The sequence below is a fragment of the Odocoileus virginianus genome, unplaced genomic scaffold (assembly GCF_023699985.2).
Source record: "Odocoileus virginianus isolate 20LAN1187 ecotype Illinois unplaced genomic scaffold, Ovbor_1.2 Unplaced_Contig_16, whole genome shotgun sequence".
Lineage (NCBI taxonomy): Eukaryota > Metazoa > Chordata > Mammalia > Artiodactyla > Cervidae > Odocoileus > Odocoileus virginianus.
This window is the reverse complement of record NW_027224333.1, coordinates 536,029-559,890: the sequence shown is the minus strand read 5'-3', so window position 1 is coordinate 559,890 and position 23,862 is coordinate 536,029. Positions and strand designations below refer to the sequence as shown.

At 42.5% G+C, this 23,862-nt stretch overlaps 1 protein-coding gene across 5 annotated transcripts in view; it reads right to left on the bottom strand.

Moving 5' to 3' along the window:
* ARHGAP6 (Rho GTPase activating protein 6) overlaps positions 1-23,862 on the bottom strand; it is a 511,877-nt gene that overhangs the window by 7,213 nt on the left and 480,802 nt on the right. For 4 of the 5 annotated variants that reach the window (XM_070464130.1, XM_020911576.2, XM_070464132.1 and 1 more), the window contains exons 10-11: positions 10,521-10,618; positions 197-468 (exon numbers count right to left, since the gene is read on the bottom strand). In XM_070464130.1, the coding sequence (XP_070320231.1) occupies positions 197-468; positions 10,521-10,618 (370 nt within the window). The remainder of the gene's footprint in view (positions 1-196; positions 469-10,520; positions 10,619-23,862) is intronic. The other variant, XM_070464131.1, reaches the window with a different exon arrangement.

Genomic DNA, 23,862 nt, shown 5'->3' with positions numbered 1-23,862 from the left:
TCTGGGGCTCACCCAGCTGGAGACTGCTTCCCACCTAGCTGGGTGTGCAGGGACTCGGACCCAGGATCAGTGTTCGGCAGGTCCTCCTCAGTAAATGCTCGTTGAATTAGGGAAACATGAAACAAGGAAGGGTTGGAGACCAGGTCCAAAGCACCCACACCAGGCCACATGCAATCAGAGGGACTGGATGAATTACCTTTGCCAAGCTTTGGTCCAGGAGAACTCTCCCTCGACTTCGAGGAGGGCAAGAGGCCCACCCGGCGCACACACGGCTCCGGCCCTTTGTAAAGCTTCTCTGAGCCCCCCGGCACCACGTCCTCTTGCATAGCCAGCAGGGAGCGCTCAGACAGCACAGGGGAGTTGTTGTCATAAGGGGAGAGGTCTCCGCTGGAGGCCTTGTTGGAGTCTGTGGACGAGTGCCTTCCTCCCATGGAAAAGGAGACTTCCGACCTCAGCATGTCAGGGCTTCTGTCACAAGGAGACAATTACAGGCGCGTGAGTGTATTAGCAATGGGAGACCAGATTCAAACCAGCGGACAGGCTTACAAATGACGGCAGGAGAATGTGTGGACACGGGCTGAAACAAAAAAGAGTTTCTGAGCAAGGTTCCAAGACTCCTATGTCAATCAGGTGAAAGCGTTTCTATGAAATGGCCAGCAGATGGCAGCAAAACCCAACAGATGTCACAGGAAATGGCAGGGCGAAGCGATGAAACTCTCTCTTCAAGGTGCATCGCTGAAATGCCTGTTGGATCAATCCCTGTTTCCATTTAAAAATTAAAATTTGATGCTCACTATCTGTTAAATAGGGAAAACTGTAGATAACTCTTTAGCTTTCCTCAATATCTTGAATTAAAAGTAATTCAGACAAAACTATGATTGAAACGTTACATGCAGTTTATGGACACCTTTTCTCCTTTCATCCAAATACTAATGTAAATCAATCCATCCTTCCTGACAATGATGATGATGGTGGTGGTGGTGGGAATAACTGTTTTATGGATAAAATGGTGGCTAAAAAGATAAACATATGACCGTCACTGGAATCCATAGTATTTAAATACACCTGAAAGGATTCTACAAGGCACCAGTGCTTTTACAAATTGATGTAAAGCGTACTTATGAGCACATCCATTAAGTTTTATATGAGCATGAGTTGTCACAGCAACAGAAATAATGGTGAAAATGTGAGCTGAACAGGAAAACAAGAACATCAGGAATATGACAAGAGTGTTTGAAGTCTTACCTGGGAACATCTGTATTTTCTACTTTCCTCAAAACAGTGGCCCTGACAACATCTTAAAGGGAAATGATCACAATTGATTAAAAGTTCCCAAACCTGCTTCTGCCGCCCCCCACCCCTCGCCCCACTTCACTTCTCTTGCCTTTACTTTTCTTTAGATTCATTTTTCAAGACAAATCCTTGGTGATCTTATAGAAGGTAACCCCGTGCCTGAGCAAGCCCTTCCTAATCTAAGGGTTCTGTGTATGCAGGAGGAGAAAGGATGCTGTCAGGGGGTCCGACTTCACTGGGCTAGGGCAGGGCTTACTGCCAGGGGAAGGCAACTCAGCTGTGACATGCTTTCCCTGTCACCGAGGCAGTTAGGGCCCCAAGCACTTTCTGCTGAGGGAATTTCTTATCCACATGAAATAAACAGTCCTTTCCTTGCCCCCTCTTTAAACCAATGACTGATGACCTTATGGGAAAGAGCCAGAGGACAACCACGAGGATGGTTTTCCAGAAACTTTAGGCTTCCAATGAATGAAGGAAAAATAAAAGGAACTTACTACTTCCGCTGGAAAAGTTGAGGAAAAAAAACGATTTAACTGCCATCATTTAATTAAAGGGTAAACTTTCCCTGATTCTATGGAGGGAACATAGGACAAAACAAACGGACCCTTGTCTGTCATCATGGGGTTTGACTCTCATTGAGGACACTCCACTGTGAGAATGAGCAAATACAAATGTGTTGAACTGGTAGCCACACAGAGCTTAGCTCAGAATCTGGGTTCTACCAGGGCTAGACATCAAATTGCTGGGCTAATTTCAGTTGTTTTCCCCTGTTTAGTTGACATTTTTCCATTCATTAATGAAAGTATTTTATGTCTACTCGGCAAGAATAAGTCACAGTGTTATTTCGATAAGAGTGGGCACATAAAACCTGCTTTTATGAGCTGTTTTAAAGAAAGTCTAGTCAATTCCTTTGCCAAATTAAAATAACTATCAGGGCCACAGATGCTTTTGGGCTCCCTTACAATAGGAAGAGAGTTTTGGAAAGGCCATTTTGTAGCTCATGGAGACCACAATGGTTTGGTCTCATATCTTGCTCATCTGTCTTACAAAACATACAGAAGAGAATATATAGTGCAAATCATTATAAGTTGCAGATTCAGTCAACAGTTATGTGCATCAGGAAAAACCCCCATGAAAGAAATTTCCTGAACATCTCAACTACTAGGGACAGTACTTCTGACATGGCAGCGTCCCCATCATCTGGGAAATGCATCACTGGTTGGAAATGCGAATTCGCAGGCTGCCCTTTGGATCTCCTGATGGGACTGGCGATCACAAGCAGGGCCCAGGGCCAAATGAACCCGCGGGGCCCCACAGTGAGAATAATGACTAGAATTTCAAGATGGTGACAGCAGATCATTAAGCCAAATGGGTGCTGCTTCTGAGGACTGAAAGGGAACCTCTGGGGGCAGGGCTTTAAAAGCCCTCCAGGTAATTTTGATACTTGGGGTAAGTCAGATACCAAACCTGAGATACCAAGCCTATCTGCCCTCCCTCACCCCATAGATGTGCCTGTGGGCTATGGATCTCCTCGGAGGCAAGTCAGCAGAGAGATCACAGATAATGGTTACAGCCTCAGCCCCGGCTGGCAGTGGGGGCAATGGGGTGGTTCTGACCTCAAGCTGGCAGGGCTACAGTGGATTAGAGGAGAGAGCACACCCATCGCAGCCAGCTCCGGCCTGCAGGAGCCAGATCGCTGAATGCCATCTGGTTATGGATCAGAACATGATAAGGGGAGGGGGGTGGGCAGGAGGGGCCAAGCTGCCTTTCTCTGCTTTTCAGTGTCATTCTCCAAGTCAAGCCACCGAGGTCATCACAGCTGCAGCCCCCATCAGGGAGAAACTGGAGAAGTAGGCCAGAGCTAATCCCTGGGGGTGGAGGCGAAAGCGGCAGACACAGCCCGTGAGCCTCCTCAGCGGGGCTGGGTCAACCCCAGGAACAGGGGCAGGTGGGGGATCCCTCTTTCCCCAGCCAGTGTACTTAGCCATGGAAGCTGATGCAGCTTGAGTGCACATGGCAAACAGCTTGGGGTAGACTCTTGTGTGAAGCAACCCCTTGGCCTGGCAGAAGCATATAAGTTGATGTTCATATAGAATTCATTGTGTGGCAGCAACTGGATGAAGTTACTGTTAACAACTCTGATCACATGTCGAGAAAGGACCGAAAAAAATGAGGGGATGGTGACGTTACCTGGGGTCAAGACTCTGAAAATGTATTTGATAAATACTGTTTAAAATCATGGGCTTCCCTGATAGCTTAGCTGGTAAAGAATCCGCCTGCAATGCAGGAGACCCCGGTTTGATTCCTGGGTCGGGAAGATCCCCTGCTGGAGAAGGGATAGGCTACCCACTCCAGTATTCTTGGGCTTCCCTTGTGGCTCAGCTGGTAAAGAATCTGCCTGCAATGCAGCAGACCTGGGTTTGATCCCTGGGATGGAAAGATCCCTGGAGAAGGGAAAGGCTACCCCCTCCAGTACTCTGGCCTGGAGAATTCCCTGGACTGTATAGTTTAAAATTATTCAAAATCAATAGTAAAATGCCTTGTTTTATGCTTACAGTTGGTGGCTCTTTTATATGTTTAAAGTATTTCCTATTTATAATTTTAATTTCTCAGCAGAGGTCAGTAAGGTGGTGGCCAAATTTGCCTAAGAACCCACGCCCAAGAGTTGTCTTTCCATATGTGTGCGTGTGTGCTCAGTCATATCTGACTCTCTGAGACCCCATGGACTATAGCCCACCAGGCTCCTTTGTCCATGGAATTTTCCAGGCAAGAATACTGGAGTGGGTTGCCATTTCCTCTTCCAGGGGATCTTCCCAATCCAGGGATCAAACCTGTGTCTCCTGCACTGGCCGGCAGATTCTTTACCACTGAGCCACCTGGGAAGCCTTGTCTTTCCACATAAGAGCCCATCAATTATTGAAATAAAACGATGACATTTACTCCTCAGAAGTCTCACTATAATATTGGCAGTTCAGAGTTTTCAAAAATTGTAGTGTCACTCCATTGCTTTATCATTAAATCAACTGGAAACAAATCGAGGACCTTCCCTGTGAGTATCTTTGAACAAAATGAGACAAGCTGTCACTGATGTCATCTCTAAGATTTGCCTCTAAGATGATTCACCTCTCGGAAGACAGTTCAGCGCTCCAAGTAACGGGCTAAAATATTCAAGTGTTTATTTATATAAAATATTTACTCTAAGCAGTGAGAAATCATTGAGAGGCACATGGTGTTCTGTCTCTCTAGGTGTCGGAATTTCATGGACTGAGGTGGGGAATGCTAAGCGGATATACTGCCAGTTGACATGGGTTTGCCTCCATGACTGGAGAGCTTTCCCATGAGCCCTGAAAGCCTCGGGACCATCCACAGCATGCATGGCCAGTCTTGGCCAACCAAACAAGCATGAGATGGACACGGAGAGCAAATTGCTTTCTCACCCTTAGCTGGTCCTTCCAGGTCAGGGTGTAAACACGCTGGCAGGGTACTGTGGGCAGGCCTGCACTGCAGCCGGAGGCACAGAACTCGTTCTGTAGATAGACGGAAAACTCCGGTTCAATCACCGGAAAGTGGCCGACCCGGCCCCTGGCTGAGCGACCCCAGTGAGAAACATCCTTGGGGATTTCAAACTTGCTTTGGTTTCATGCTTGGCTCAGCCGTGAACTGATAAACCTCCGTCTGTTGGAACTCAAAGCACATAACCATCGTTGACACTGTTAATTGTAATGGGAAAGGAATCCACTGCCACAGTCACTCTGGATTTATGGAAGATTTTCACATTCATCATGTTCACTTCGGCAAAACATCCCTTATGCAGAATCCTAGGGACAAAGGCAGCCCGCTCCAAAGAGAAGCTGACATGGATCCACACTCCCACCAGGAGATAAACCTGGTCATTAGAACTTGCCCAGGTCTTCTAAAATTTTTGTTGCTATTTTGTCCATTGTAGATCTTTGGTGATAACATTGGTTTTTAAAAATTGCTACATTTAATTGTTCATTCTGATGACTGTTTTAGCACACCCTTAAAACTTGCACCTCACTTTCCTCACCCTAGTCCCAGCCCTGCTCTGTTCTGTTGCAAATGCCTGTGTTTATCACACCTTGTCTTCTTTGATTCTGTTCTCATCCCCTATTTCCTTACATCCCTAAATCAAGGAGGGAGGGGGGGAATCTATTCTAAGTATCTTTGAAGAAAAAAAGAGCATATAATTTCAATAAATATACCAGACAAGCAATTAAAAAACTAGAAGTCTTGCCTTTTTAGTAATATAAATCTCTTCTAATCTCCTCTTGGCATTCCATTTTGGTTGAAGCCAAAAATGTAAGTAGACAAGCACGAGGAGAAGTAATGAATCCTCCTTTCACTCCCCTAGTTCTGTTGTCACATACAGAAGAGGAAACAACTCAAATGGAAACATGAAATTCCCAAATATTACTAAATGTTTCATCTTTCAAAACAGAAATTATGATGAGTATGTTCTTGTTCTTGGTTTGACACTCTTTTGAAAACTTACTTGTCCACTCCAAATAAAATCTTATGCAGTTTCCACGTGGGGCACGGGAACCTAAAACCTTATTTAGGTATGTGAATTGATGGCACAGAACAGAAGCTTCAGGAAATAAATCAAAGAGTCGGAAGAGAATAATGAGGGAGCTCGTACATATCACTGCACTTACGGAGTTCATTTTAGAAGCTACTGTTGCTTTCCACTCTGTGGTCTTCCTGAAAATCCTTTCCATTCTTACCTTTTATAGCCCTTGTAGCTGAGTTTTCACTAAATAAAATCTTCAGAATAAGAATTCTGTCCATTTCCATTGTGCCACAGCTTATCCAGGTTCTCCACCTCATGACCTGCAGACGGAACCGCTTCCTGTCCCTTTCAAATTCTACCTGGCCTGGTGCGATCAGGTCATCTTCCCAACTCTGGTGCCTTTCATCCTCACCCCTCTGTCTATTCCAGAACCATGCCATCCATCAGCCCAATGCCAGTTAGATCAGGTGGGCTTTGCCTTTTCATATAGTGCCACAACTTGACATGGATGGGTTCTCTTGTGCCATAATGCCTTCATAAGTTGCTGTCTCAGGGACAGCGAGGCAGAATCTAGTAACATCCCACTTAAAACTACTTACAACTACTTACCAACTCCTACTTTGGTAAGTAGTTATAAATGAACAGAATGATGAAATGCCAAGCAATGTGATAATGATCATTAACAAATACTAAGCATTTATTTAAAGCCAAATACTGTTCTAATACAGCCAAATAGCTATAAAGTTAGTACGACTTTTTCCTCTTTTTTTTGGCTGCATGGCATATGAGATCTTAGTTCCCTGACCAGGGATCGAACCTGCACCCCCCTGTATTGGAAGTGCGGAGTCTTAACCACTGGACTGCCAGGGAAGTCCTCATCCCAGTATGACTTTTTATCTCTAGTTTACAGATGAGGAAACTGAGACAGAGAGAGAAATTGATTTACCCAAGACAGCACAGCTAACTAGCAGTGGAAATGGGATCTGACTCAGGCAATCTGGCTCTGAATTCAAACCTCATGACCAGTGTGTTGTATCATACAAGTGTGTGCTATTGATGGGTAATTGGCATGCCAGTGTTGCCAGCACTGGGGTACTGCAATTTGTCACCACTGTAATCTATCATGACCACGATCTCTCATCACTCTAATTCTTCACCACTGCTTCTTGGTTTAGGCACCACCGCTAAGCCTGCCATTTAAGGGCTTCTGCCCTCTGTGCTGGCCAGCTTTTTTTACCACGTCCCCAGCCAGCTGACATATTTACTTTTATGACCAGGCCCTGGTTCAAGCTCCCCAAACATCCAGGCCTATTGACAACCTCTCCAGCCCTACAAAGTTCCCTTCAAATCCTTGCTCTTCTCAGAAGCTATCCATGAGACAGCAGGAAACATTTCTTTCTCTCCTCCAAAGTTCATGTGGATTTATGGTCTGGAGCACTGGTCGCCTTCTCTGTCAACACAGAGCCCCCTTTGGAATGTAACAAATCACCTAACCTCAACTCTCTGGATGACAGGAAATATGTAGTATCTACAGGGGCAGCTCTCAGCTGGCAGTTCTTAGCCCGGCCACTTGGGAGAGAATCACATGGGAGCTTTGAAAATCCCGGTGTCCAGACTACACCCCAGAATAAATGAATCCAAATCTCTAGGGGGGGCACCCGGATGGAGTTCAGGTTCAAGCACTTCAGGTTCCCTGGGTGATCTGAATGGGGAGACAAGGCTAAGAACCAGGGGCCCAGCACATACCATTTGTCCCTTGGAGGCCTACTTCAACAAACCTGCAAGCTCTTAAAGATGTGAGCTTTTATAAATAGGATGGATAAACAAGGTCCTACTGTAGAGCACAGGGAACTATACTCAGTATCTTGTGATAAACCATGTTGGAAAAGAATCTAAAAAATGAATGTATATATATGTATATACATATACATGTACATATGTGTGTGTGTACAACAGAATCACTTTGTTGTATGGCAGAAATTAACACAATGTTGTAAATCAACTATACTTCAATTAAAAGAAATGAAAAAAAAATTGCCTTGAGATTTTAAGCTTTTGCTCCTCAAAGTGTGGACCATGGCCCAGTCACATCACAGTACCATCTGAGGGTCTGTTACAAATGCAGTTTCTCAGGCTCCCTCCCCAGACATACTGATTCAGAGAGTCTTTTAACGAACTCCTGGTGATCCGATGCACAGTGAAGTGGAGAAGCGTGCTTTAAAGCCTGCAGAGACTATCTACAGCTCGAGGGTTAGGACTATCAAGCCTCAAACGACCATTAAAAATCCATATTTCTTTGTTAACGTATGTGTTTTCATTTCCTGGCAGCATTACCATCCTTCTGAGCTGCTGTTTGACCTGTATCCAGAGAGAGAAACCACTCACTTCTCCTCCTTACTTAGCCAGTCTTCTCCCAAAGATTTCTGTTCCATGGCGCTCGTCTCTGATATCTTCAATGCTCCTGTGAGCTCACCTCCCTTTCCTTGAAGCCCTGTCACTCACCTAACATCTTGGAATGGGGTCAGCTTGCAATTCTTGTTCCTATGGGGACAGGCAAGAGAAGAAGCTAAACCACTCTACAGCTTGGGATGGGCTTAATATGATTCCTCCTTTTCCTAAGAGTAGAGAAAGAAAGGCCCATTTATTGGCATTTATATGCAAAGAGTGTACTTGAAAACCACACAGAAATAACTTCTGTCACCTATTCTTCAACGTATAATATTCATGTAGTTTTAAATGCCATGTAAAAGCAAGTCAAAAATCAGTGTTTTTTTTTAGGTATGTGTTTTCTAGCTTTCCCACAGAGAAGTGGTTTAAAGGCAACTTGACGGGATTCACTGAGAGAAGGCCACAATGTCTGTTCTCTTGCACAGGGGAAGGAAATAAGTAAGTTCCTTTAAATTCTGGTAGCACAAGATCTACTGTGAAGAAAAGCCCTGTGTTAGTTTAAATTGGAGTCTACACCTTGATGATAGCTAGGTATCTCGGGAAATTTTAAGAAAGCCTAAATATGATATGAAAAGCAAGATCATGAAATGCTAGCCCATGTATATCATTTGAATTAATTTTTATTCTCTCCTGGCTCTTAGGGCTTGAATTTAGGCAGAATGTCTTACTTGAAGCAGAAATTATCTTGATAATGATTGGCACAGAAATGGATTTTAAAAAGTGCTCTTGAAAGGATGATCCACTTAAAAATTCTTCCCTGCTCTACAAGACATAGAGTGAAACTGAACTGAGCAGGGTAATTAACGTTAATGACCCAGGAAAGAAGGAGGCCTGAACAATGTGCAATTTCTTTCCACCAAGTTTCTGTAAAGAACATAATTTTTAAATATTTGAAATAGTTTTAAATGAAAATTAGTACATCAAATCTAACATCAGTATAAAAGAACAACTTAATGCATGTCCATTTTTCCAAGATACCACTGAATAAGACAGACCATTACAGTATTTATGTATGATTAAGAGAGAAAATGCTATGACTTAACTGAAGACATGTCAGTGATTGTAAGATTAATCTCAAACTTATGGATACCAAGGAGGGGAAAGGGTGGGATGGATTGGGAGATTGGAACTAACATATATACACACTACTATGTCTAAAATAGATAACAAATGAGAACCTCCTATATAGCACAGGGGACGCTACTCAATATTCTATAATGACCTACACGGGAAAAGAGTCTGAAAAAGAGGGGATCTGTGTATACGTATAACTGATTCACTGTGCAGTACACCTGAAACTAACACAACATTGTAAAGCAACTATACTCCAATAAAAAATTAAGATTAATCTTAATTTCAGAGATCATAAAACCTGGGGGAAAATGTGTCTTAGAAGGGTTGAAATTCGGTAGATTAAAAAGCACAGAATAAATGATACTTTCACGAAGGATCACAACTTTCCCTGTCACAAATTTAGGGTTTGGTGCCTTGATGGCAACATCACTCCTGGTTCATGATGCAATTTTGTCCCCTTAACTGGCTTTGTTAAATGTTCGGCACCCTCCATACACTCTGCCTCTATAGCAAATGGTGAAGAGCAATCATAAAATCTAACCAGCAGGAATATTTCAGCGCTTCTCCTCTGGGGGAAAAAATGGTGGCAAACCATAGCCTACAGCAAGGCTTGTTTTTTCCTCATTGCAAACATGGGGGCCTGTGGAGATCAGTGTGTGTTTCTATCAAAACGATGCTAGCTGTAAAGAGTGGGCAAGTCGAGAAGGTGAGCATATCTCATTTCAAATGGCCACCTAGGCCTTGGCTGAGGCCCGTCCTGTGGTTTGGTGATGCACCTGTCCCTCTGGTAAGTTACACAGGTAAGATGCATCCAGGCGCATCATTGGGGGCTGCTAAGCACAGTTTTAAGGATTGTATAAGTGGAATCACTGATGCATATCACTGTCAGTTCCTGCGCTTCCTGCCAGTGTGATTTAGTGGCCTTTTTTTTCTGGTAAACACAGTCTCAAGGGGCTGGAAAAAGACAAAAAATGAAACAGAAAATCCCCAAAGGCAGTTTCTAATTTGACAAGTGAGTTTTCTTTTTAGGGGGACAGATCAGATTTGCTGGGAAGTCACCAAAATTCCACTCAAGTCACCCTGCGTGGAGTTATGTAAACTTTTCTAATTCTTTGGAAATGGAAACAGACATCCCCGAGATGATTTAAGAAGATGGAAAAACGAGCATACTCACGAAGACTGGGAGGCCTTCCTTCTGAGTAGATAGTCCACCACATCCGGATCGGTCTCTAACAGGCTGATCAGCACTTCATTCTGCAGATCCGGGGGAACCTGCATGGACCAAGTGTGGAGGCATAAATAAAACCGCTCCAGCAAGAGGCAAACTGTGGTCACTGGCAGTCTGAAAATAGTGTCTAAAAGGATGCCTCAGAAGTTATCTACAGTCCATGGGGTCATACAGACAACAAAAGTTATAAGAGAACAGAGGGATTTGTTGGTTAAGACCAAATCTACACCAACCCATGCAGCCAGTTTCATTCTTAGAACAAATTGGATGATTACCAAAGAGTCATACTCACTGGGCTTCCCTGGTGCCTCAGACAGTAAAGAATTTGCCTGCAATGCAGGAGACTCAGGTTCAATCCCTGGTTGGGAAGATCCCTTGGAGAAGGGAATGGCAGCCCACTCCAATATTCTCACCTGGAGAATTCCATGGAGAGAGGTACAGTCCAGGGGGTCAGAAACAGTTGGACATGACTGAGTAAATAACACTTTCACTTCACTTTCATATTCACTACTCAATTCAATTCAAGTAGGGTGAACTGTCACTCCACTCATGACTGGAGATAGAGCCTAAAACCACTTGGAAACCTCTGTTGCTTGGATTCGATTTTCTTGACTTTGAATGAGCAAAATACCGTGGTTAAGAGTAATGGTGTTCATAACTTCTTGTCCAAATGGGGACACTTTCTAGAGTTCATATTTATAACTAAGCCCAGGTAACAGGCAGAAATGAGGACTGTCTTGGGCGGTTCTGGAACATATGATTAGTTTACTGCTAAAGGCTGTTTGTGTTTGAGTTCCAGTATATGGCTGTGGGGCTTTGGGCAATGGGTCTAACCTTTCCAGGTCTCAGGCTCTCATCTGGAAACAGTAAGAGGACTCACCACAAAGGGCTGATTGATGTGGTGATGCAAAGGACTTATTACATGTTGAGAACTTAGAACAGCACCTGGCAGATAGCAGACACTCCAAAAATGCTGCTACTACATTTGCAGATGTCAGCTTGTCATTCAATGCCTGCCTTCACTTGTTTCTTGCATCCTGGTCTATCAACAATTAAGAGTTTTTTGCTTCACAATGGGATGAGGCATGCTCTAGAATTTTATAGATGAGCATCATGTGTCTCCCTAAGCTTAACCCTCAGGGCATGAGAGGATAGCCTTCCAATCCTAAATCACTCGTGTAGGACTTTTCTAGAAAAAAGGATTGAACTCAGCTCCAGTGGTTTTCTACTCTGTAGATGCTCAACCAAAGGAAATTTCAACTATTGAGGGAAAATACATTTTCATTCTGATTCTCTCTCATGTGGGCTCGGAGACAAGACTCTGAAAAATTGTGGGGACAAGTCTTCTGAGAGTAAGTGGTTGGTGGAAGAATTTGCCTCCTGCCTCTTGCAGAACTCAATTCATCTTGAGCTCTAAGAAGCTGGAAACAATATTATTAAGAAGAACAGGGATGAGAAAGCAACAAAATGCTTTCCTCTTCTCATAAATCTGTTCTTCCTACTTCATTCTGAATCTTCATTAATGACATTGCCAAACCCTAGTCACACAGGCTAAAAAGCTGGGTTGTATTCAAGCTTCTCTGTGTCCTTTCCCCTCTACATTCAGAGCCAGGAAACCCACTTGATTTCATCTCCAAGATGCCTGTTACTTCTTCCCTCTGTTTTCCATTCCAGCTGCAATGATCCAAGTTTGAGCCCTCATTATCCCTTTGGAGTGCTCATCTGTTGCCCATTACCAGCTTTCATTTCCCTAACAGACATACTGCAAGTTCCCTCTGGAAAACTAACTGCTCCCCAACCTTCAGCTTGAGGGTGAGGTGTACCCTCGACTAAATCAATGATTCTTTCATTCCCAGATTGAAGCATGGGTGCTTGAGTGATGAGCATGCTATTTCATTAGAAGTAATGAAAAGCTGTGAGAACTTCCCAGGGACTTTGGAGAGACAGGATACAGTGCAGACAACTGAAGAAACAATTCCAAGAAGTGGAGAGAAAGAAAAGGGGTCTTGACATCATTTAGAGTCCCAGGTAAAGCCATGCCTGAAGCCACATTTGCTCTTGGATTGTTCAGCTGTGTGAGCCCCAAATTCCTTAAGCTGGTCTGAGCTTTTAATTGAAAACAAAGATCCATCCTTGATGGGCCTTTGATACAACAGCTTGCTAACCTGTTGTTGTTCAGTCGCTCAGTCACGTCTGACTCTGACCCCATGGGCTGCAGCACATCAGGCTTCCCTGTCCTTCACTGTCTCCCGGAGCTTGCTCAAACTCATGTCCATCGAGTCAGTGATGCCATCCAACCATCTCATCCTCAGTTGCTCCCTTCTCCTCCTGCCTTCAATCTTGCCCAGTATGAGTCTTTTCCAATGAGTCGGCTCTTCGCATCAAGTGGCCAGAATACTGGAGCTTCAGTTTCTAACTTGTGTGCTCTCTATCTCCCTTAATACGTACATCAAATTTCTTCTCTGCCTGGTTGTCACAATGCTCTGATCAAGACACTTGACCAAAACCCTTTTTAATCAAAGCCATCCCCTCACTTGTTTGCCTCAATTTGTTTCCCATCTTTGCCCTTAGCAGTCATACCCACACATTCTATTTCAGTACCATTGTGCTTCTCATTCTGACCTTTTCCCACCTCATCCCTTTAATTTATTACATAAATATTTGGTGAATGCTTCCCAAGTGCCAGGCACTGGATTCTGGGATTCAGTAACAAACCAAACAGACAAGAATTCATGTCTCCTTGAAGCTGACAGTAAATATGGGAAGACTGGCACTAAAGAAATAAGCAGAAACATAGCAAGAATCACTTGGACAAAGATAAAGCCAAGACAGGGAACAAAGAATCCTGGGTGGGAGCATGCCATTTAAATGGAATTGTCAGAGAAACTGACATTTTAGCAGAGAACGGAAAGGAGGAAGGAATTGGAGAAAATCGTTCCAAGGAGAAGGGAGAAAGAAATAGCAAGATGTTGAGTCAGGAGCAGTGAGGAGGCCAGGGAAGTTGGAACAGAGTGAGAGGAAGAAGGCGAGTGGTAGGAAGTAGGTCAGGTAACCAAGGCCAGATGTTGCAGAGTCTTATAATTTCTGTTCTCAATCTAAGTAGGCAGGGAGCCTCTGGAAGTTCTGAGCAGAAGATGAACACAACTTGTCATCACTCTGGCTACCGAGTTGCTAGGAGATTGCAAAGAAGCAAGGGGTGAAGCTGGGAGCGCAGATGGGGGATTGTGGATACATCCAGAAGAGAGATAAGGGAGGGTCGAGCCAGCATGGTGAGTGGATGAGAAATACTTGGATCCTGGAGACAGTGAAAGTAGAAACCACAGCAGCAGCTAATCGACTGGGTGGAGAGAGAGAAGGAAGAGGAGAGGGAGCAGGGGATGAAGGAGAAGAGAGGCTGACGTCAATGTCCCCAGGAAGAACGGGCTTGCTGTTAACTGATACAGAGAAGCTGCAGGACCAGGAGGAGGCTGGGGGTAGAGCCTAGGGCTGTGGCTTCCCTAGAGGCTCAGACAGCAAAGAATCTGCCTGCAATGTAGGAGACCCAGGTTGGATCTTATCCCTGGAGAAGGGAATGGCAACCCACTCCAGTATTCTTGCCTGGAAAATCCCATGGACAGAGGAGCCTGGTGGGCTACAGTCCATGGGGTCGCAAAGAGTCGGACACGACTGAGTGACTAGCACTTTCACTTCACTTTGGTGTAAGAGTGAGAGGCCTGTGAGACATCCAAATGAAGGAAAGCTCTAGTAAGTGATCAGGAATAAGGATCTGGGGTTCAGGAAGAGTCCTGGGTTGAACATAGAAATTTGGGGGACACACATATAGATAGTACTTAAAGCTCGATGATCAAGTGCAATGGCCTAGGCATGAGAATGGAAGGAGAGGAGAGGAGCAGGACTTTTAGGGCCAGAATGGGAGTATCTGTTCTCTTACTTTATTGAATACATTAAATCAATTAAAAGACTGACAATGTTTACAAACAACATGACCCAACAGATATACATGATTCCATCAGTTTTTCCAGAAGTAAAATTCAAAGGGTGAAAATGAGAAGAGAGAGAACTCATTTAAAAAAAAATGAACTGCGAAGCAAAAAATAGTATAGGCCAACAATATATACAATATATTTTTTTTAAAAAAAGAAACTTTCATGAGCAAATTAGGAAAACTATCTGTATTTTTGTCCAGTTAGTTTAATTTAAAATTTCCTATGCTTAGACATGTAATGAAAAATTTTGCTCCAAGCGCCAAATCCATTCCCACTAAGAATAAACAACTGGAGTGGATGGCCTCCGGAGTGGTGCAAACATCACAATATCAGTTCTCTGATCAACTCAGATTCATCATTAGAATAGCTTACAGGAAGGATCATTATTTGAAAATAACTTTGCATAAATTTTCAAAAACCATTCTGCAATTCAGAGTTTTACTCATTCAACTAGGCTTAATTCCTAACAAATTACAATTATTGACATTTATTTTCTGTAGCATATGTGACCTTTACTTACTAGCCAATGCAAATAGAAAGGGTTGGTGCTATAACCCTGTCTACAGTTCCTTTCTAAAAGACTCTTGGTACTATTTTGCGTTGGAGACACTATTTACAAATGACTGGGTAAATAGCTTAAATATGTATGGATCTGTGTATTGTAGGAAGGGTAGGTACTATTTTCCTATGTATTACACAAGACTGACTACAGTGTATAATACATAATCCATTATTTTAATTAATTTATTCATAGCCCAGCTTGTTACAAAATGATTTAAAGCAGCTTTCAAAATTCACATGATAAAACCACGTTTGTTTAAAAAATAAAGGAATAGTTCAGAAAATTGGAGCCAGTGGGAAAATGAAAGTAGAGAATTTGAAATGATGCCTGGAACTGACTTTTAATATTCATACAACAGCATCCAGTGCTGTTTTCCCAATAATTCCTCTTATCTGTGTCCACATTTGCACATTTCATTTCCTACTATTTAATAAAAATTTTGAATTACTGGCTCAGTTCAATAGGATGAGTATTCATTTTCTATTAATTTAGATACTTAATAGAGAAACCAAAGTGAAGAGAATGAACTGACAGGAAATAGCAGCTCACAGCGAGGAAGAAGAAATACCCAGGCAGACCATCCACACACACATTCCTTTTCAGTAATTAGGATGCTGTTGAAAGAATATCTGACCAAGAATCGATAGCTCCTGAGCTCATTTTGGCTCTGCTGCTTATAATTAACATAAACTTAGGAAACATCAACCATCTTCTTTAGGATTCTCTTTCTGCATTTGGAAATCTGAACATAACCTATCTGTCCCCTTCTCCTTTATGGGGATGTTATGTGGATCAAAGGGCTAACAAATTTGAAAGTATCTGAAGAGTTGCAAAGAACTTTAGAATAAAAACTGTATTGGAAATAGACAAAATAAGTCAAACACTTAAAAGAAAAAACTAAAAGCAGATCACTTGGAGATGTGAATATTTGTTCTGAGATTTTTTTTTTTCTTGCCTAACAGCCATCAATTTCCACCTCTTATCCTGGGTGCTTGCAAAGAAACATTCCTCTCTCTTCTGCCTAACACTTCTGGTGGGTAACGAAGTTCTGGGATTTCCTCTAAACATGTGTCCATTCTTGACTTCCCCTTGAATTTCTAGAGCTACACTGTATGACCTCTTGAAGCTAGACTCTGTGTAGCTTCTACCTTTTGGCTTTTTCTCTTCTGTCAGACCTCAGGTCTTCGGGCTGGTCATATTGTCAGAAAGCAGGGATTATCTGACTTGACTGCCTGGATCTTCGAGAGGATGCGGTTCTCTGTCAACTGGCCTCCTTCACAGCTACGTCAAGATCATATGGGCCAATCCTGGCCAAGGGACCCCAAGGGGGGGTCTTGTAGAAGCTTCTAGAAAAGGCTCTCCTTCATATTGACAAGAGATGCAGGAGAGAAAACATCTCTCTTTGTGACTGGATGTGATTATGGCTGCAAGAGCTGCTGAAAGTGATTGTGGTCTCTTTAGCTAAAGATGGCGGACCAGAGAGGATAAGTGCAACTGAGCTGCCAAAATTGTGCCCCCAGGCTTGTTATTATGTGAGATAATATTGAATTGGCCAAAAAGTTCATTTGGGTTTTTCCATAACATCTTTGAACAAATTTTCTGGTCAGCCCAATAAATCCTGATGTTTGCCACCACCTATAGTTGATTGCTCTCCACCTTGCTGTTGGAACTCCTACCAGCATATCCAGGACTGTTCACCCACTCATTCATTCGCTCACACACTCAATTTTATGCTCTTTCAGAACACAAGCTAGGCTGGTGCTTCCTCTGCAATGGATACTGATGAATGTTGTTGGAATGGGTACTACTACTAATAAAAAATAACCCAGGATTATTGGTCTTCATGGTGTACACTGGTCTAGTTGTTTCTCTCTTCTTGGAAGTGGTACCAATCTCAGGTTATAGGAAAATTTCCTTGTTACTTATTTTTAGAGTTGGAAAATAAATATCCTTTCCCAACTGAGGATCACTAGAATTTTTCTAAGTTCTTAAACTACTGTTGCCATCAATACAAAAACTCTAAAAATGAAATGTATAACTCAATAATCAAATTTTTTTTCTTCTGGGACTTTGTATATAGTGAAACGGAAACTAAGGAGTAGGATCGTGAAAAGCATATTACTTTTTTTAAATCAATCAATTCTGAACGTTTAAGTGAAGGAACCAAACCCATCCCAAAGGGCTTCTTCCTTTACAATTTATTGTTTCAAAGCAAAATCTCCATTGGGTTTTACTCGAGTATTTAGCAACTTTAGATATTTTCTAAGGGTACCATATATGGTTGGGTTTATTTGGAGACTCAACTCCTTAGATTTTCATATGTTCCTTCAAAGGATAATGCTATTTCAAAAATCAAAAGAACTTTGGACTCTCCTGCTTGAAAGAAAAAATGTAAACACTGCACATATGAAAGAATAAAACTGTCACAATTAAAATCCACCCTATCAAATTAAAAATGAAACCTTGAATGATTGCCTCGGGTATAACTGCTATGATGTATTTTATTCCATAAACCACAGAGAGGGAAAGATGGTTTGAGTTTTCTCCATTTACTAAGTCACCATAACAAACCATTAAGGGCATCTGAAAGAGCAGGTCCCAGGACCCAGTCCTACTCTTCTGACTTGCCACTAGGTGTTCCACACCAATTCACCACTTGGCACTGAACCAAAAAGGATGCTTTGCATTGAAAACTCTTTAACACTCCCCAGCAAAAGTAGGTGTCACTGCAAGTCATGATGACATTTCTTTTCAGCTAACAAACACACTCAAAGAAATCACTTTGGCTATCTATGGGAGCAAAAGCTCAAACATGGGCAGGCCCAGCCTTGGACCTTTGTGCAGCTCTGGTTTGGAGGATGGTTAATATTATGTAAAGAGGTCTCGGTGCATTTGAAGGGTCAGAATGCATTAAGAAATTCAGAAAATTTTTCTCACATGCCAACCCATGCCAGGCAGAGTTTTTGGCAATTAGGAAGCATTCATGAACATATATAGTCTAAGAGCCCAGGATTCATGGAGCTGTGATGGGGGATGACTTGTGGAAGATGAAGAGCACAGAGCAATCTTTGCTCCATGGCAACAGGTTACAGGAAGTAGAAACGGATCAGGTGTAATACACTTCGCCTCCTCTCCCCCTGCGTGTGTACCAACAGTGTATGCATTCTGTCATTGCAGACAGGGACAAAGTGAGCTGTCTCCAGCACGAACACACACTGGCTCTTGTAGCCATCTGCTGGCCTGGACATTGAGTGGGCCAGTGTCATGATCAGTTCAGAAGGACCGATGCTGTTGAAGGTCCCCTTTACTCCCCATTTTCAAATTGGCTAAAATATTCTCCCCCCCCCCACCCCTGGCCAAATGGACTCCATATATGAGACATCATATTAAAGTACCTCATCTTTTGTGTAGGGGAGAGTATCACACTGTAATAATAGTTCACTTATAGTTGTTGCATCACTGGGGCAAACACTCTTGGCTTACTTCTCATGAAATCATGGTGAAATTTAGAATAAATTATTATGATGTACATAATAACTAGCCCAACTCCTGGCACACGAACAGTGGTTATTTAAAAAAGAAAAACAGTGGTTATATAAAAAGGGAAATGGAAATCACATATAATTATCTAGCTATGTCGATAGGGGGTGGTCTCTAGTTTGATGATCTGGGTTGCTGCTTGACTCCTTTTGACTTGGCATGCAAAAGAAATTTTAAGAAAATGTAATTTGTGCCGGGAAAGAAGAGAGCACAGAGCAAAGCTTGGCTTCTCAGCTTGGAATCCTCATCACAGCCTCTGACCCTTGCTCCCAGTAGTTCTCATTCGAAATTTCCCACGTGTGCTGTGCTGAGTCCCAGCTAAGGCTGACCAATCAGCAGGGTGGGAACGCTCTGGCGTTCCCACGTCTCCACTGTGCTCGGCACTTTCCATCAGCCCATAAGGGCGGTGCCTTTGCCTCTTTCCCTCTCTCCAAAAAAGAAGCCCTAGTAGTATCAGCCCTGAGAGGGAGCGGACTCCACTCTGCTCTGAAGCTCTTATTAATTCCAAGCACCACGATGAATTTTCCCTGGCAGTCCCAACATCAGTTACAGAAGCCACAACTTTCAGAACAATTAATGGGTCCCTGATGGAGTCGGTGAATGCTTTCTGCCTCACAGTGATACTACCGGTCATTTCTAGATATGCATGATTCTTCGCTTTGATTTTCAGTGTTCCCAGAGAGAGTGTGATTTTGTGTTTTCAATTTTTAGATAGTTACTGATATCAGATATAGAGGGTTATTATTTAAAGGTTGGGGAATCTAAGGTGTATGAGTACTGAATAAAAAACAAACAACAAAACACATTTTTTCTTAGCAATACAGTATTACAGTAAGTATTTTTTTAAACAAATAATTACTGAGCTCCCATTTTCTGCCAAGTACTTTCTAGGTGCTGTGGATATCAGTGAATAAAACAAGCAAAAATCCCTGCTTTCATAAACTTTGCATTCTATTAGGTTTCAACAAGCATAATAAATAAATACACAGTGAGTTGAAGGTGCTAAGTGCTATAGCTGAAAGGAAGAGAAGAATAAAGGGCTTGGAGTATATATATGTGCGAGCAGGTCACAGTGTCACACAGCATGGTGCAGATGGGCATCACTGCCAAGGCAACACCTGGAGGTACTTTGATAGGGCAGGCACCTGATCAATCTCATGTAATAATAGCAGTGATTTCTCTCTGTTTCTGAAGTGCCTGTGTGTGTGTGTGTGTGTGTGTGTGTGTTAGTTGCTCAGTCATGTCTAACTCTTTGCCACCCCATGGACTATAGCCTGACAGGCTGCTCTGTTCATGGGATTTCTCAGGCAAGAATACCGGAGCGGGTAAGATACCTTCTCCAGGGGATCTTCCTGACCCAGGGATTGAACCTGGGTCTCCTGCATTGCAGGCAGATTCTTTACTGTCTGAGCCCCCAGGGAAGCCCTTTGATGTACCTAGTACATGTCGTTAAGTGCTTTAAGATATCATTTCTAATTCTCAAAATAATCCTGTAAAGCTTCATCTTTTATTTATTTATTTTTTGTTTGTTTCCAACAGAAAAATGAAGACTTAGCATAGGGCCAAGATCACATAGCAAATACCTGGCTCAGCAGAGATTTGAATTCTGGGAGCTGTTTGTAAAGCTCAGGGTCCTCCCACCATTTGGGGAGTTTCCCAAAATGTGGTTTTCCCAAGGTGTGATTAGGAAACTAGCAGAAAGCCCTGGAGGCGTTCATTAGGGCACAATTCTGGGCTCCATCTCATTGCTACTCAGTTTGATTCTCTGGAGTGCAGCCCAGGAATCTGAATGTCTGACATTTTTCTTACGACTCTGCTGCATGTTCAAGTTTGAGAACTGTGATTTTAATCTGCTGCTTTGGTCTTTTCATAGAGTGATCATGGTGGTGGGTGTTATCATGACCTCTTTCCAGCTGGATGATTTCTAACCCAGTGTCTGAAAAGCAAACATCCAGTAAAAAAAAAAAAAAAGACTGTCCTAGCCACACTCTCGAACTGCAGGTTAGCTTCTAAAGCTGGGTATTACTTCTGTGTTCTGGGACAAAGTCACGTTCTTTTTGGCACTTTCCCACTAAGTCAGATACTGGCCACTTGGGAAAGGCAGTGTCAACATGTGGAAATGAAGGACATTAAAACACTCAGAATAAGTTTTGGGTCCCTGCCAGGCCTTTGTGGGTTTTTATATCCCTTTCATCAGTTCTATGGAACCACTGCCTCCAGAATGCATTTTGCCTTGAAGGACGAACTCACAGCCACCTTTTCTAAGAAGTCTTCCTTTCTGATGCCAATGGGAAGTGATGCCTCCCACTCTGACCTCGTAAATACTTCCAAGAACTGTGAAAGAGTACAAACTGCTAACCACCTTTAACCATTAGGTTCTGTCTAGCTTCATCCTTTCTTGTTTGGAATTACTGTGCTACGTCTTAAAGCTTCTTAAAACAAAACAAAATGAAACAGCTATATACAGGAATGAATTTTTGCCCATTCACACAGACCAGCTTTGCCAACCAGTCACCAGCTTCAGTATAACAAATTAGATTCTGAAATGCCAAATATTCTAAAAAGCATCTACAAGTGAGGAGATTAATTAATAAAAAGAGGTGAAGCTAGAGCATAGAACTGTGCAGATTTTAGAACTAGAAGGGATCTTGGTTATTATTCATTCTAACCTAGTCCTTTGATAATTAAAGAAGTGGAAATCAAAGAAGATGAGGTCTCAGAGCTAATGTATAATAAATGTTAGTTGCTCAGTCATGTCCAACTCTTTCTGACCCCATGGACTGTAGCCCACCAGGTTCCTCTGTCCATGGGATTCTCCAAGCAAGAATACTGGAGTGAGTTGCCATTTCCTCCTCCAGGAGATCTTCCTGACTCAGGGATTGAACCTGGGTCTCCTGCATTGCAGGCAGATCCTTTACCATCTGAGCCACCAGGGAATCCATGTATAGTAAAGAGAGGACTATAGCAAAGTCAGTTTTCTTTTTACCGACCTACGCTAGAGATCTTTGTCCTGTCCTCCTACTTCACTGTCCCTTTTCTCAATATATAAATCTCATAGACTGTCTAAGGAGATCAACAGTGCTTACATGAATGGTTAACTTACTCTGAGAAAGGTATCCTTAATTCCTCCATGCCCATACCTTTTCATAAGGAGTAAGGATCAGTAATACGGAAATCATACGCCACAGAGATACCATTGAGTCATTCATTAATCCAACCAGTATTTCTTGTGTTTCCACCATGTACCAGGTGTAGGAGTAATGAAGTAAAGAAAGTAGATAGAAATGAACAAAAATTCACTCCGACAGGAAGCTTATATTCTAGTGGGGAAACACAAGGGAAATGAATAAAGTCCTTAAGAGTAATGATGAGTGCTAAGAGGAAAAGGCAGGGAGTGGGAATAGGAAGTGAGGATATGCGTGCATGGTGGTGGGCTGTATTTTAGACAAGGTGGCCACAGAAGGCCTTGTTGAGAAGTACAGATCACAACTGGGGAACGTAAATATGAGCTACTACCCAAGAGAATTCTGACATCAGTCTCTACAGGGAATGGCAGACAGAGATGAGATCTGGAAAATGCTGGGAAAGATTTGAGTATTGACATTCTTTTGGTGCTGTTAATAATCTAGGCAGTGGGAAATGGAAATAGAGGAATGGAACAATTAAAATGGCGGCAACTAGACTTTGAAGGAGGACATGAAGCAATTTGCTAGTATCTGAGTTGAAAAGAAATGTCTGATGGTTTGTGGTTTCACATAAAGAACTTTGCTTAGAATACAGAATTTAGAGAATGGAATTCAGATTGACAAGAGGTATTATTATAATTTTTCTAAATCTACAGAGCATGAAGCAATGCCAAGACTACTTGGCAAGATGATATGTGACTTTAAATTTGATGAAAATGTTGAAAAATTCAAACATCTGATTCACCCAAAGTGAAAGAAAAAGTGAAGTCACTCAGTTGTGTCCGACTCTTTGCGACCCCATGGACTGTAGCCTACCAGGCTCCTCCATCCATGGAATTTTCCAGGCAAGAGTACTGGAGTGAGTTGCCATTTCCTTCTCCAAAATATGTAATTAATTATGAGGATTTTGGCTAAAGGGTGAAATTTATATTGTTGTTGCTGTTTAGTTGTTAAGTTGTATTAAGTCTTTTGTGACCCTATGGACTGTAGCCTGCCAGGCTCCTCTGTCCATGAGATTTCTCAGGCAAGAATACTGGAGTTGGTTGTCATTTCCTCCTCTAGGGGATCTTCCCAACCCAGGGATCGAACCTGCATCTCCTGCATTGGCAAGTGGATTCTTTGCCACTGAGCTACCAAGGAAGCCCTGAAATTTATATAGAGTTCATGAAAATTTCCATTTTTTTTGGAGAGTCTACTGCATGCCACACATAGGCAGTGCCTTCGAGACTCAAAGAGGAGCAAGATACATTTCTACCTCAGTGAACTTTTCACTGCAGTAGATCCATTTTCACTTCCTCCTGGGCATCCAGAAGGAATTCATTTCTCCACTTCCCTTGCAGTGAAGTACAGTTTGTGGCTTCCATTTCCCTTGCAGTGAAGTACAGTTTGTGGCTGAGTTCTGGCCAATGGGATTGGAGTAGGCAGGATGGATATCCCTTCTAGGTTTGGCCCATGAAATCCTAGGGGATTGAAGAGTCTCAAAATGCAAGGAACTGGGGTCCCTATGTCACCAGCAGGAGGCCTGTCCACTAAACATCTGATTAAAATTTATGTGATATTTCTGTCTGTTGTGCTGAAGTGCTAAGATTTGAGCCAATTTGTGTTGCCCAAGTCATACAATTATTGATGAACATTTGCATAGAATTTTACAGTTTGCAGAATGCTTTCACATATCAAAGGATTCTGGGAACTGCCCTGGGAAACAGGTCATATTTTAATTTTTTCCCCATTTCCCAAAAACTGAAATTGATGCTTATTGAATACTGAATTACTTGGTCATGATCGCAAAGGTGCAACAGAGAGAGCAAATATTCTAAACCACTGGCTCTCAAATTTACAAAAATAACTGATATAAGACAAGGATGGAAATAAATCTAATGCAAGGCCTTTGATAAACATAGACAAAATATTAGGGAAATTCAAAAGAGGGAACTAGCACACTCAGCTGAAGAAGCCATTAAAGGCTCTAGTGGAATAGGTAGGATGTATAGTGAGCATTTGCAAATTCAAAAAAA